General features: G+C 42.8%; 1 protein-coding gene across 3 annotated transcripts in view; it reads right to left on the bottom strand.

The window, feature by feature from the left end:
* CRYBG1 (crystallin beta-gamma domain containing 1) overlaps positions 1-14,511 on the bottom strand; it is a 95,727-nt gene that overhangs the window by 29,006 nt on the left and 52,210 nt on the right. For 2 of the 3 annotated variants that reach the window (XM_035322525.1, XM_035322526.1), the window contains 5 exons: positions 10,538-12,027; positions 3,595-5,050; positions 3,334-3,510; positions 1,031-1,078; positions 811-929 (listed from right to left, as the gene is read on the bottom strand). In XM_035322525.1, coding sequence (XP_035178416.1) covers positions 811-929; positions 1,031-1,078; positions 3,334-3,510; positions 3,595-5,050; positions 10,538-12,027 — 3,290 coding nt within the window. Of the gene's footprint in view, positions 1-810; positions 930-1,030; positions 1,079-3,333; positions 3,511-3,594; positions 5,051-10,537; positions 12,028-13,063; positions 13,124-14,511 lie in introns of those variants that run through there. The other variant, XM_035322527.1, reaches the window with a different exon arrangement.

A 14,511-nucleotide genomic window follows, 5' to 3' on the forward strand; every position in this document is an offset into this window, starting at 1 on the left:
CCTGGAGCTCTCAGTTGCAGAGGAGGAAAAAAGAAACAAAAATAGCTCCTTGGTGAAACTGAAAACCATGCTGGACATGAAGAGAGTCCTGGTTCACACAGACCAAAAGACTTTCATTCAGAAACCAGCACGCTTCCTAGCATCTCCTACTGCAGCTGGTCCTTGTTTCTCCAGCTTTCTATTGGATCATTCCATCTGAGAACCTGCTGTTTGACTGTATTATAGATTGGTCACAACTTAACTTGACATGCTATCCACACCAGTAATGACTGTTCTTTAATGCTGCCAAGAAAGTAGGAGATTAATTTGTTTTGAATTACTCTCATACAATCTGGCTTTTAGAAAAATTTCCTCTGGACTCACCAGAGAAATAGTCTGTTATCTTTGCAGCATCATTTCCTACCTTTGGACATGGAATTCATCTTCTGCATCCAGATTAACACAGCCCAAACCCACATCAAAACCTTTAAAATCCTTTGCTAGCCTTTTACACCAATTCAAATACTTCGCAGGAATCCAAAAACGAGAGAGGAGTCAAAGGGCAGCAAAGCTGAACAGAATCTGTCTTTTCATCCCACCAGAGTAAAATGTTGCACTCCTCCAGATGGTAACAATTGATCCAATTGTCAGCAAAGTTAGCTAGCACAGACCTTCTTATTGCAGGAAGTAAAATAAATACCACATTTCCTTTTCAAAGGTGTCCACATTACATTGCCACCTGCAAAGTAGGCCTATTATGAACTACTTGTTGTCCTATTCCAAAGGATTTCTGGACAGATCAACGATAAAGAATTAAAATTTATCTCTTACCATCCTCTGATGACTTTAACTAAAATTGTTGGTGACAGAACCCAAGAACTGCAATCCACAACATCATGGAAAACTTCAATACCATTCTCTTGATAGTCTGATTCACAGTATATCACCAACTGTGTTTGAAACAAAACAAAACCAACAACAACATGTAATTCTATCTTGGTATGCTTTTAAATAAAGAGAGGACCAGTGAAGATCATAAAATTGATCTTACCTTTCCAGGTCTGGGATTGATTTTACTCTGTCCATTTCTTGCAAGTGCCTAACAGACAGCAAGGAGAAAAAAGTCACGAATACAAAACAAACCATAAATCTATTCAATAAAGATGCTCAGCTATTAAAAGAAGTTAGTGAAACAAAAAAAATTATTCAGAACAGTAAAAAGTTGATAGCAATTCACCTACACCTACTTTCTGCTTCAATTCCTTCCTTCTGAAGAGCTATATATTACTATGAATTACACTTTTTTTTTTTTTTAAATAAACTCTGAGTTATCATCTCAGTTGAGACAAGTAATCTCAGATTTTAAATGTTTTAAAATCCTTTTTATCAGCTTTCTATATATTCCAGAAGCTTCAGACAAGAGTCGCAAGGTAAGTATTCTTGAAAAAGTATGAGGCTCTATGCAACGTGGCAGACTAAAAATGCTGAGAACAAATCAAACACACTCAGGTATACAAAATCTACAACAGTAATTTTACATCAGTGGTGAATTACACAATACAGAATATAAGAAAAAAAGCTGTGGTTGTATCATGTGAACTCAAAACAAATAAAGAAAGGGTTGCAATTATGTGTCCAGTTTTCTAGCAAATAATGGAGTGTTCCTTCTTGGACAGGGTCCTGCTCTGCTAGATACCATTCATAGAAATGAAAAAGATCCTGCCCCCTAAAGAGCTTACAGCCTGAAACAACCAGCAACATGTGCAGGGAATTAATGAGAACGTTTTAGCCACCATGCAGGGCAGGCAGCGGTCCCAGGACAGAGTTCCTAACCACCATCAGATTTTTGTAGGCATCATCAAGACAAGTTGAAGCATGACTGGTTTTTCAGCCTGAGCTTCAATTCCAGTTAGAACTCGCTCTGTGTTTTAAGGAACGCCAGAGTCATTGTTTTAGGCTGCCCTTACTGTTTTCCTTCACACTACCCTTTAGCCTTTTCATCACCATCATCTTAGTCAGTGGAAGATGCGCAGCAGACACACATCATCCAAACATTTTTGACTCCTGTCTAAGTTGAGCAAGACACTTCATAGTCAGCAACAGTGCTGCAGATGTCCTGAAACCCTACAGAGCCTAATGGGTTTTTCCCAAGAGCAGTCCCATGTGCGGATACACACCCTTGCCACAACAGGCCTCCACATTCTAATGGAATATTGCAACTCACTCTGGGACAACAAATTAAGTGACAAAACATCAGGATTAGTCATTTAGTTTCAAATTCGGGTGTTGAAATCCTAGCAGCACCATCCAGAGTAGGAACCCCTTTTTAACTAGCAGCATAAGCCTGCACCACTGCCAGTAACTCCCCTAACATAAATCCCCACATGAATTAAAAACTTCTCATGACAGAAAATCTACATCCTCAGAACTGCAAGGTAGCAAGGCTGACTCCTATCTGCAAGGCAAAGAAGGAAGAATTTATTTCTACTTCCCCATGCATTTTAGTAGAACTGCAACAGAAGATAATCATTTGCTTTGGAAAAGTATCTCTCAAGCTTATAATACACTACTACAATTCCACAAATCACATTCATACCAATACTAAACTCTGGAGAACATGTTTCTTCCCATGGTTCCTCAATCTCCTCATCATATTTTTCCTCTCAGGCAACAACAAGGACCAACATCCGCAAACCCAGTGAATATTATAGCATGTTGATTCATAATTCTCAAGATAGAAATCAGCTGTCCCACATTAGGGTAAAGTTGCCTCTGAGGGAGAACACAGGTCTGCCTCTACTCATGATAAACACATGCTCAGAGTCAGACCAAGGGGCATCCCTCCACTGTAGCAGCGCTTTCAACAAGCACTAGTATTCAATTCTTAAATTACTCCTACAGAATATTTATCTTCTACCAAGTGTATGGGAATACTGGGAGCAGAAAGGCTAGACTAAGATAAAGTTTGCTGTGTTACTCATTTAACAGTGCAATGACTGAACATCTTACTGGAGGAACAGAGGGATTAGAACCAAAAGAAGTAGATACAAGTTTTCTCAAGTTTGCAGAAAGCATCCTAGCAATTTACAATTAAAAATAGACAATTTATACTTGTGAAGAGTCTCAGAATAAGGGCACCACAAAGAAACATAATCATGTTAGCAGATGCCAGCACACACACCTCATTTTCATGTGTAGGAAACATCAAACTGCTACTATACCCGTGCTCATTCTGTCTAGCTATAATCATGCCTATCCCACCAAAAGGGGAAACTAAACAAAAACAACATACAGATATCTACAGAAAATATAAAAGTTGGTAACCTTACAGATTTTAAATGACGTGATACTTACATCCACATCTAATAAACCAGTGGGGACATTTGATTCATATCTGCTTGTCCCTAACCAGCTGGAAAAACTTTTCTCAGGGTTCCCATAGTTAGGCATTTGTAAGCTTAGATCTTTTTTTGCACTATCTGGTTGCATGTACTTCTCCACATAACTTGGGAACTTCATATCTGAAAGACACTGAATTGCAAAATCAAAATTAACAGCCATCCCGCAGCTAAACAGAATCTTACATGGGTGCATTTCATGAATGATATTTATTACCTCCGATTTCTGAGGCATGTTGAACGGCCCAGGAACATCTTGTTGTAAAGAAGGCATCCCTGAGGAGTCAGCTGTAAAAGCTGTTGTGCTATTTACTGAAGTCACAGAAGGATTAAGAAACTTTTCTTTAGATGTAGATGACAGCAAGCTTGAGAAGAGTGAGCTTTTTTCAAGACGGGATCTCTTAACTTCACCATCTGTACCATCATTGATCTCTTTTCCATTTATTTCCTGAGTAAAGGCAGGTTCGTCTCTATTACATGACTGCAGGGCTTTAAATATTATGCTCTGCTCTGTCGATGCACGCTTGGGCCTCACTCTGGCTATCGTTTCCAAACTTTGCATTTTAATCTGTTGGGCTGGTAACAGATCCTGTGTTTTTTCCCTTCTCAGTCCCAAACCAAAGGTAAATACACTAGGATCAAATACTTTCTCTAAGTTGTCTTCATGAATTGGAGGCATTGCGAAGTGGGGTGCTGGGGACTTGGGAAGCTTCGACCTTTTCTTCTTCTGTGGTAAACAAACTGAGCTGTCTAAGTTTTTTATTGTTTCAGCGAACTTCTTCATGTCAGTTGGGGAATCAAAAATACTATCATCTTCAGCAGAGCCATTGTAAGTTTTGCCTGGGCTCGTTTGTGCATCGTTGTTGTGCTCTGATACCAATATATTACCTAGACTGCTGTCATCATGCTGCAGTGCCTCAAAGCTCAAATCTTCAGGCTTTGCCTTTTTATCTCCATTCTCCATCTTCTGAGGTTCTGATTTAGAAACCTGAGGAGATTGTAGAGGACATTTATCATCGCTGCAAGGTGATAAAACCTCTGACAGCACCTTTTCTTCATTTCTGGGGAATTCTGAGCTTGTGTTATTTCTCTGGGAGGAATTGTCTTGAGCGCTTTCACTTTTAACAGGTGAGAGCAAAGACAGTTTAAACGGTGGACTTTCTTTTTTAGCTGTGGTTAATTCTGGATCGAGTTGCTTCAGAGAGACACTGGTAGCATCAATTTTGCTACTTTGGTTAAAAAGGGATATTGCAGCTTTTACTTTAAGTTCTGTTGCCTTCCCAACGTCCTCGTGAGATGCAGAGCCTTCTTCAGTTTTGCCTTTTAATTCCACGGTGCTTTCTTTCTCTGATGTGCCATTCTCAAATATCTTCTGGCGACTGTTTTGCTTATTTAACGTTTTATCAGGCAATTCACTTTCCTTAGGTTGTTTTCCAAATTTCAGCTTTGCTCTGCCAACAAATGTGCTCGGGACAGTACTATTTTTTGAAGCAGAGATGTCAGGAGGCTTCTGGCTCTGGTTAGCACATTTATTTTCAAACAAGGAGATTTTGTTGGCAATGCTGCTATTAGTTTTATTAACTGGTTTTTCAAGAGTATCCTGCTCACTTTCTAAACTGTCTTGATTTGTAGGTGCTTTAAAATTCAGTTCTACGTTCTTCGGCTTGGCTGGACTACAGGAAGCAAAGTGATATATCTTTCAGTAACCTTGAAAAGACTTTTAACAGTTTTTAAAACAACAAAACACAGCATTATAATGATTTTATCCATAGTCACATTCAGTTTAATTTTTGGTTTCTCAAAAGGAATTTAAGAAGGAGCAGCTACGTGAACAGCAACAAAAATAAATTAGACGCTAAATAAGAATACGTTTCAAACATGCACCTAATACTTTAATGCTCTGTAAAACAGAAACACAGCAGCCTACAGCATCTGCAAATGAGGCAGAGAACTACTTATGACTGACAGACATTAAAATTTAATAGTGAATAGGCAGAATAAATTATACACATGCAATTCCCTACAGAGCTTAGGAAACAAATCCCAATTCATTAAGGTGATAATGAGTTGGTTAACATTTGAATATACCTCTCCAACAAGTTTTGAAGACATCTGCTCAGATTCTTTGCAGTCCTTGTCCTGCAGAAGCAACCTTAAATCAAGTGAAAGACCTCTTCTGGATTCATTATTGCTGGTGGAAAAGATCACAGTCCCCGATCCACTGCAGGTGCTCATCACTATTTGGCTAAGCCATCACCACATGTGAGGACTCTCCCATTTCCTTCAGGTAAAGTCAGCTAACAATTTAAATTGTGTAAACTAACCCTGTTGAATTTACAAGAATTGAATTGGGAAACACTTGTAGAGACTTCTCCAGCAGAGTGGCTGGAAAATGAGGGCACAGCGCAAAGCACTTGCATGCTACGGCAGAAGGCTGCTGATGCACAGGTGACAGTTTTAAACCTCCTTAATCTGAATACCCAGATCCAGGAAAAAGCACTGCATTTGTCTGTGTCACCTGCTGTTGCTGGAACAGTATGAGCAGCTGTGAAAAAGCAGGACACGTCTTCAAAATTTATCAGTCAGATATAAGGAGTGCCAAGCAGCCCACTGTCACCTCACAGTCAGAGCTGCTCTCCAAAAAGGTATCTGGAGGCATTCAGCAGCAAGAGGATATGCAAAAAACAAAACTAAAAACAGTGGGAGATTAAAAATTAGCTTGCAGGGGGCTGATAAGCTCTATCAATGATTCTGGTATTCGTGCATTTTGTTCCTTTTTACCTACACAAACTGTTCACGGAGCTGCCAGACAGCTCTGTAGCCTGGTGAAGAAGTGTGAGGTACGAGTGAATTAACACAAAAAACCTAGCAGTGAAACTACTCCTTTCTCCTCTTTGTCAAGAAACCCAGCCCAAGCAAGAAAGAAATCCTACCAAAACCTCCCCATTGCACAAGCTTATTTCTTGGGAAAAGCAAAAGGAACAAACTTACCACCACACCAGAAGGAACCCAAAACCAGCTGCCTAAGAAACTATACAGAAAGTAACTGGTACAATCTCCAGGTATTTTAGAAGACTTCCTGACAGTGCTCACTGTAGCTACCAGCCTGCTCCAGCTGGCTCACAGCTGGAAGGCTCTGATGAACACAAGACCAATAAAACAGGAAAGAGCAAACTTACAAAATGACTGACTGGCCATGCCTCAAACAGAAGCTAATAAAAATCACTTGGAAAACTGAAGTCCTCCTTCTGAGAGGAGGAAGGTGGGGAAGAAGCTCTCACACAACATAAAATTTGAGATACTTAGACCCTGATTTTCATTTCCAATACAACTGTTTTTTCCCTAAACTTTTCAAAATTAAGTTATTTTATGGTGTTTTTTCCTTTTCTGAAAACATGTACAACAAAGGTACCTCCAGAGGTCATGTAGTCCAGCTTCCCGCTCCAAGCAAGGGCTGCTTCAAGGCTACCGATGGCTTTGTCTGACCAAGTTCTGAGCATCTCCCAGGATGGGTACTTCCCCAACTCACTAGAGGAGCACTGCAGCAGGTCAGCCCCTCTAAACAATTTTTGCCTGGTAGCCCATCAAAAGAGCATTGTTGCCACTTGCAACCACGGCTACTGTCCCTTCAGTGCACACCAGAGAAGAAGCTGCTCTGCCTTCCTGATGCTTGTGGAGATAGGTAAAGATGATGCTAACATCCACCTATATCCTTCTCCCCGCTGAACAAACCAAAGTGCTCCAGCTTCTCCTCACATGGTGTACCCCAGTGCCACTACCTTCTTAGCAGTTTGCCACTGGGATTGTTCCAGTTTGCAATCATCTCTCTTGTGCCTGGGGAACAGATTTGGAAGGGGAAAGAAGGTAGCACGCCTCAATGTGGCCCAGATTCAGCCTCAAAAGCACCAAAGCCCTTCTCAATTGACCTGCTGGCTGTGCTCCTGCCAGCCTACGCTTAAGCCTGCCAGTCCAGGCTTCACCTTCACCCGCCAAACAACACACTACACAAAGGTGGTACTTCTCTTTTCCTTCTGCCTGTACTTTCAAGGGGTATCACTAACAGCCTGGGGACCTGAACAGCCTCATTCCCACACCATCCTTTTGTCAGCCCGTCACTTGCACCATTACATGTTTCAACGAAACAACACGCATCTTCCTAATAAAATCCTTCTTTCCTTGTGCGCCCTCACACAAACAAGTGCAACGGTTAACACAGATAGTTATCAGCCACACCTACAGCTTATGGAAACGAGCAGCTGACACCTCAAAGGTATACTTTCGAGCTCTGCAAATTTACACTAACAACTGCTTCGGCAGCCTGTACTTTACGCGTCAGTATTTCTGCACAGCAGCAGACAAACAGCTGAGCCTGAAGAGCAATGGAAAGCTCAGCCTCGGAGCCCCATCCAGCAGGGCTGGCCTCGTGTGGCTAAGCCTTTCATTACACCTCTCCCCAGCACTGATTTACAATACAGCTGAAGGATGCATCTCTCAACTTCTAAGCCTGCTTAAAAGAAGGACAAGCTGACTGATTAGCCTTTAAGTCTCCCATCTAATATGGGGGAAAACACCTAGAGACGGATTCACGTAATGGTACAAACACTCTCCTACACACCTCCTGGTGTGGCTGATTGCTGCTGATCTGCAGACTGTTTGCTAGCCAGGAACAAGCAAGAACAAGAGAAATACCAATGTCCTCCTCTTAGGCTATACCTTGCAGTTTACCTGTGGAAGCAAGCAGTTAACCCTCTTCTAATACAGTCATAAACGGAAGGTGACTCACATATCTGAAGCTTTCTGTCCAAACGACCTTGTCAAGCACATAACTGATGCCAGAACATCAGATTGAGGCAAGCAAAGGAAAATGGCATGTTAACAGAGCAGAATAATTCAACAAGTGGGCATAGACACAAAGGCAACTAATAAAAACATGTCTGAAAATCAAATATGACAACTAAAGCCGAGAATTTCGTGAAGCACATCAAAGTAACTACTGCCTGAGGTTTTATGTGCTGAATAAGAGGTAACACAAACCTAAATTTAATCTCAGGCCTGGTAAATTCTGCTTTCAAAAGCTAAAAGCAAAATATCCTGTGACTTCCAAGTCCCACTTTACACAGACATAAAAGGAGAAAAGAGAAAATGGTATCACTGCTTGCAGAGAACTGGCAAAACCAACTTCTTTTGAGAATGTCCCTAAAGTATCTTGACGCCCAGAATTGGCACAATGTCATCAGTAACAGACTTCATTATCTTTTTTTTTTTTAAGTGAAAACTACTTTGGTGATTCCATTTTATAGGAGTCAAGTGAGTCTCTGCGTAAATCAGTGTTTTTCAAACTGAAAAGGTGTGGAGCATCTAAGGGTAATTTTTAACCTTTAAAAATTGAAAGAGCAGCTGCTCTCCAGTTCAAAGCAGTAAGAAGAGAACACAAACAAGACTTACAGTGATGGCATCATTACACTTCTCCTTTCCCATTTCATAGCAGTTTAGTTCACATCCAGGTTTCTAGTTCACATGTTCTCAGCAATGACCACAAATTACACTGGGTAATTGGGCCGTATCAATTCCTCTGGCTAAAGAAACTGCCAGGAACTGTGCAATAGTATCTATTGGGCGCATCAGGAGCCTTGAAGCACCAGGGCAGTCCCCACCCTGGGCTAAAGTTCTTGTAGCAAGCAGCAGCTGAAGTCAAGGCACCAAGTGCCACACAGCCCATAACACTGGGTGAAACATACCGGGCTATTTAATCATCAAAATGAAAGCTGTCAGAAGGGTACTCGTCTATTACTTTAAGAGCACAGCAGAAGATAATTCCCTGTACAGCAAGCCACACAGATACCCAGAAAAACAAAATCCAGCTATGCGAACACTGGTAACTTTATCAGCACTAATGACAGTGACACAAAGAGAAAAATATGCGGGCTGCTTTCCTTCAAAGCTGTGAAGATACACAACCTCAGAGTTTAAGACTTGTGGTCTCTGCTGCCAGATGGCAAAGCATGACCATGCACAAAAATACCACAATTAAACCATCAGAATGAGGTGGTTTTAATTCAGTTAAAAAGGAATAAATCGGATGTAGCGTTTCACAAACCATGCAAAGAATATGTTCCTATTGTTCCTAAAGTTCCTATACTTCACAGATATGAGAAGCACAACTGGAAGCTTGTGTGTTTCTTAAGCTGTAACGTTGAGCTTCCTGACCCTCAAACACAAGCAAAAGATGATTCTGAACATTCAGTGTCCCTCAGGTGGACTCTGACAGGACCTACAAATGAATACAGCAGAGAGACGACAGAAATACTGCTATTACGCACCCATGAAAATCAAACAACAGAAATACTAAACGCAACAAGATGATTCACCGTAGAACCAAACTATAATGAACCCAAGGAAATCAATAGCTGTAATCAGACTATTGATTACAGTGCAAGTACCAAATACATCCGCCTCTTTGTAATGCTAAGGAAAGCACAGATCACATCTGCTTGACAGAGGTCTTTAAAACCAAGTCCTGCAAACTAACACACGCATAATTCTGCAAATACCTGATGCTATGCCCATTTGTAAGAATTTACATGCTTCATCCTGTACATCCATTTAGTTGCTGTCCTAAGTATTCAAATTTCTGGAGTAGGATTTACCTTACCATTTAAAGTACCAAGTAAGGTCTACATTACACCCTACATTTCTTCATAAAATAACAGCTGAGTGGACCTGCTGCTGCTTCAAAGAATAACCTGAACACATTCCTAATTCAGGGATTTTAATGTACAAAATCTTCAACCGGATCCTCAGTTGACTGGAAACAGCAAAACCACATTAAGGTCGATGAGAGCTGAGCTAATCAGAGCAACAAAAGGGGCGACAACGACGACAGAGCAGCTTTTATGCGTATTAAATTATTCCATATAACAAAACTGACATGAACTGCCTCTACATGAAAGAATTATTTTTCTAACACATGCATATTACACTGTTTGGTAAGTGGTAACTGTAAATATGATCCAAAACAAACAAACAAACCCCAGTTTTTAATTAGCTGAAAATAACCTAGATAGCAAATACATAGCCAGTACTCCTATGCAATCTTAAATACAAACATAGGCAAAATTACAGCCACCGTGAGAAGGTAAACTGTAGTTTATGTTACTTACAGGCTAATTTTTGTCGTGACTATTTTGGAAGCATCCAAACTCTTCAGCTTCAAGCTGTCTAAATCAGAACTTGTCTGTCTCTCAGCTGACATGTATAGGTCTCCATTTTTAATCCCATCGGTACGTGAGAAAGCTCTTCCATCAGAATCATTACCATGCTTTCCTGTCTTGGTTTCATTTCTGCCTTCAGAAGAAGCCAAGGCATTGTTTTCTGTCTTATCGGCCAAAGAAGCTTTAGGAGACTCCAAGCTGTCTTCCCCAAAAGCCCCAGGTGTAGTTCCCTTTTCCACTGAAGTTCTTTTTGTCATTGGGGTACTCTCCGTTGGTGCTAAAGGTTGCTTTTTTGAGGAGTAATCTTTTATCTGACTCTTCAAACCAGTAGGGGAAGTGGGGACAGAATCCAACTGGTTCTTTTTATATGACCTTCTCCTTCCAGGGGTAGTGGTTGAGATCTGCTGTTTACATTTGTCAGTTTCGTTTTTGGATGTGCCTTTGTGAGAAGATACAACTTTTAGGTCCGGGTTATTACCTGGGGAAAAGGAATTCCTTTCAGGAGTCTGTTGAGGAGACTTCAGTTTTCTTTCCGAGTTTATAACTTTGTCTGAAAACACCTCAGAAGGGACATCATCCTCAAAAACAGAATCTTCTCTTGCAGTATTCTCCGTCTGGTTTCTCTCTCCATTTGGAATATCACTAGATGACTGAGATTTTCTTCTTTTTCCAGATCTTTTATTAGCAGATTTCTTATCCATTGTGTCTGAATCACCACAACTCTCTTCTGATATAACAGTCACAGGTTCATTAAGGAGCTCGTCTGTTTTTCTAAGATAGATATCAACTGTTAGCACTCTAGCAGAATGTGGGCGTTCACTGGCCACAGTTTCCAGCTTGTATGGCAAATCCTTTGGCGTTGCATGCCCAGGCTCCTCAGACACCCACGTGTTCACTAGCTGCTTGTGGCTTAAGATACTCTTTTCTAAATCTTCACTAGACAAATTCCTCAAGCTTTTTATAAAATCTGGAGTTGTGGAATTATTTATATCTGTGACAGACTCCTTCTCTGGTTCCAACGTTTCCACATTCAGGCTACTCTCAAAGAAAGAGTTTTTAATGGTTTCACTGCTGCTGCTCCAATCTGGTGACCACTCGCTGTCAGAAGAGACTCCTCTACCACTCCATTCTGAAATCGTATCGTGACACAGAGTTCCTACTTCCCCACTGAAATTATATTCCTGTGTCTCAGAGACACCACTCACGTTTCTCACTTGCTTCTGTACTGGAAGAGCTTCAGGTCCTTCTTTTAGATGTTTACAGTATATTGGCTGCACTTTGTGAGGCAAAACCAACCTCTCCCCTTTCCAATGTGAAGTGTGATCTAACGAACTTTTGACATTTTTCCTTTTCCCTGTACCAAACAAATTCCCAAGCCTTTCCAAAACCGGTTTCTTTTTATGCTCTTCTCTCGAACAATCTGGAAATTGTGAGGTGGACTATAAAAACAAACAAACAAAACATTTGGTTAATGCCAAACACGTTTCTTTAATAAGTATGTTTGTATTAATACCACCTTGAAATTAAAAGGATATGATAAATGGGAAAACAAAACAAACGAAAAAAAAACAAACAACTGCTTAATGAAAAATATGAGTTCTCAAAACAAACAAAGCAACTCAAGAACAGTTAGAATCCCAAGATTCTGTATGTTTTAGCCTGTGTTTGTTTACAGGTGTGCTCATCTTGCCTTACAATAGCAGTGTTTTACGACCCAGATCTCAAACTAATGCACAATTTGATTAGTATCATCCAAAGTAACAGAGGAGAGCATCTCTGAGTTTGCAGGACTGGGGACACACACCGCTTGGTCGAAGTTTTAAGTGTCAGAAAAAGAGTGGGGAGCTTTCCACGTTGGCTGTTAGAGTTGAGGGTTCTGCTTATACAGAGGAGTTTCAAAGGTGTCAGCCGTGTTACGCTTTTTTCGTTTTTCCTTAATGAAGCCCTATAAGTATTTGGTTTGTGTTTTGGGTTAGAAAGCCGAAAACAATAAAAGCTACTACACCAGTCAACGCGCGTTACTGGGTCAAACGCTGCCCCGCCTTACTCCCAGCGAAGTTTCCCCCTTACAACTTCTAATTAACGCGGTAAACAGGAAACACGCAGCAGCCGAGCCGAGCACACAGGGGCATTTGCATTTCCATACATTAGCACTTTTCAAACGCCGCCGCCACCAGCACCGCCTTTCGAGCCGCGCATCCCCAAGCAGGGATTTGGAGCCCTTGCAGCAGGGGCCGGCCGTGCCTCCTGCCCCGTGCTCGGGCCGCCCCAGCACCTTCCAGCCGCCCCTCAGCGCCCTCCGCACCCGGCGGTACCGGGGGAAGGCTCTCCCCGGCTCCCCGGCTGCCGCCGCCCTTCCCCGCCCCGGCACGGAGCCTCGGCAGGCTTCACCCGCTCTGCCCCTCCGCCTCGCCCCTTCGCGGCCCGGCTCCGAGGCGGGCGCCCGGCCTCGTTGAGCCGAGCCCCGCCACTCACCGCCCGGCCCGGCGCTGCTGCCCCGCACCGCGCCGCTAGCCTCGGCGCCGGCCGTCTGCCCGCTCCGCTCCGCCTCGCCTCGCCCTGGCCCGCCCCGGCCCGCCCCTACGCCGCGGGCAGCGGCTCCACCTGGCCGGGCACGGCGCTCAGCCTTCGCGGCGGGGCGCTGCTGAGCGCCTGAGCCGGGCAGGGCCGGGGGAAGGGACACCTGAGGGCGGCCGTGCCCGGAGCGCCGGGGGCCGGGCTGCAGGGGGTGGTGGCGGGGGTGGCCCCGGCCCGGGCGGCGTGAGAGTGACTCCGCGGCCTCGTGGTGCCGGCGCTCTCCCGGGGCGCTCAATTAGTATTGAATGTTTAATGAGGGCTGAACTAGTCGTCTTCTAATTAAGGCTTAATGACTTCTGTGAAGTGGAACAGCCTCGACAGGAAGGACCACGCCGCTCTCACGCGGGCGCTTCTGAGGGCCGCGCGCGGGGGCGGCGGAGACAACAGGTCAACCGCCCGCAGCGAGCCTGGGCCTCCGGCTATTGAAGAAATCGGGCGTTTTTTACGCTTCCTCCCCCGGGTGAAAAAGCAGCAGGTTATTTATTTTTGCATCATCAGCAGCAGGCCAACGACTGGCCTCGAATAAAAGCTCCAAGCGGGAGTTACAAAACGTGGTCTCGGCCCCTGGGGACCCCCTATCTACTACTGCAGGAGCAACGTGCAGCAACTAAGCTTGCCCAAGCACATGAAAAAACGAAGGAAACCTCAAACGAGGAAATTCATATGTATAGTTAGCATACCATACTTCAACCAACCAAAAATACCTGTGATCCTTTGTCTTTGCCCACCTTTCTTAAGCATTTTGCTTATACAACTGGTAGGCAGCTCTGCCAGCAATAAGGTCTTGTCTCTGCACATCAAGGTCTTGTCCCCAGTGCCCATCAAATAGCCAAGTCAATGACCATAACCCCGACTTCAAATTTGTTTTTCCTACTTCGTTTTTGTGTGTATGTGTGTTTAGAGTTGATGAAATAATCTGCAAATGAGAAAATTTCATGATGCTTGTTTCCCTCCCTACACTAATTTCTTTAAACTGGTAGAACCAAAACACTCCAAGAGGAATGTCAAGGACTGCATAAACTTCATACAGCTCAGACAGTTAAAGAGCTTTTGTGATAACAAAAACAACTACAAATTTCCCTATATCTGATACAACTATCATGAGTAATGCAGCCCAATTACTATCTAATTTCTTGACTCTACGTATGTATTGCCAGTACTAGCTAATTACAGAGAAGGTATAAGGAGACAGTAATGAACATTGCTAGCTAAAAAACAGTAATAATGTGAAATTTGCACAAACACTTAACGCAAGCCAATAAGCAATGACTAATACTGTCTGAAAATTCATAGTAATTGCAAGTGTGAGGAGGATGCACTCTGTTAGTCATATTCAAAACTGCTAA

The sequence above is a fragment of the Oxyura jamaicensis genome, chromosome 3, assembly GCF_011077185.1.
Source record: "Oxyura jamaicensis isolate SHBP4307 breed ruddy duck chromosome 3, BPBGC_Ojam_1.0, whole genome shotgun sequence".
Classification (NCBI taxonomy): domain Eukaryota; kingdom Metazoa; phylum Chordata; class Aves; order Anseriformes; family Anatidae; genus Oxyura; species Oxyura jamaicensis.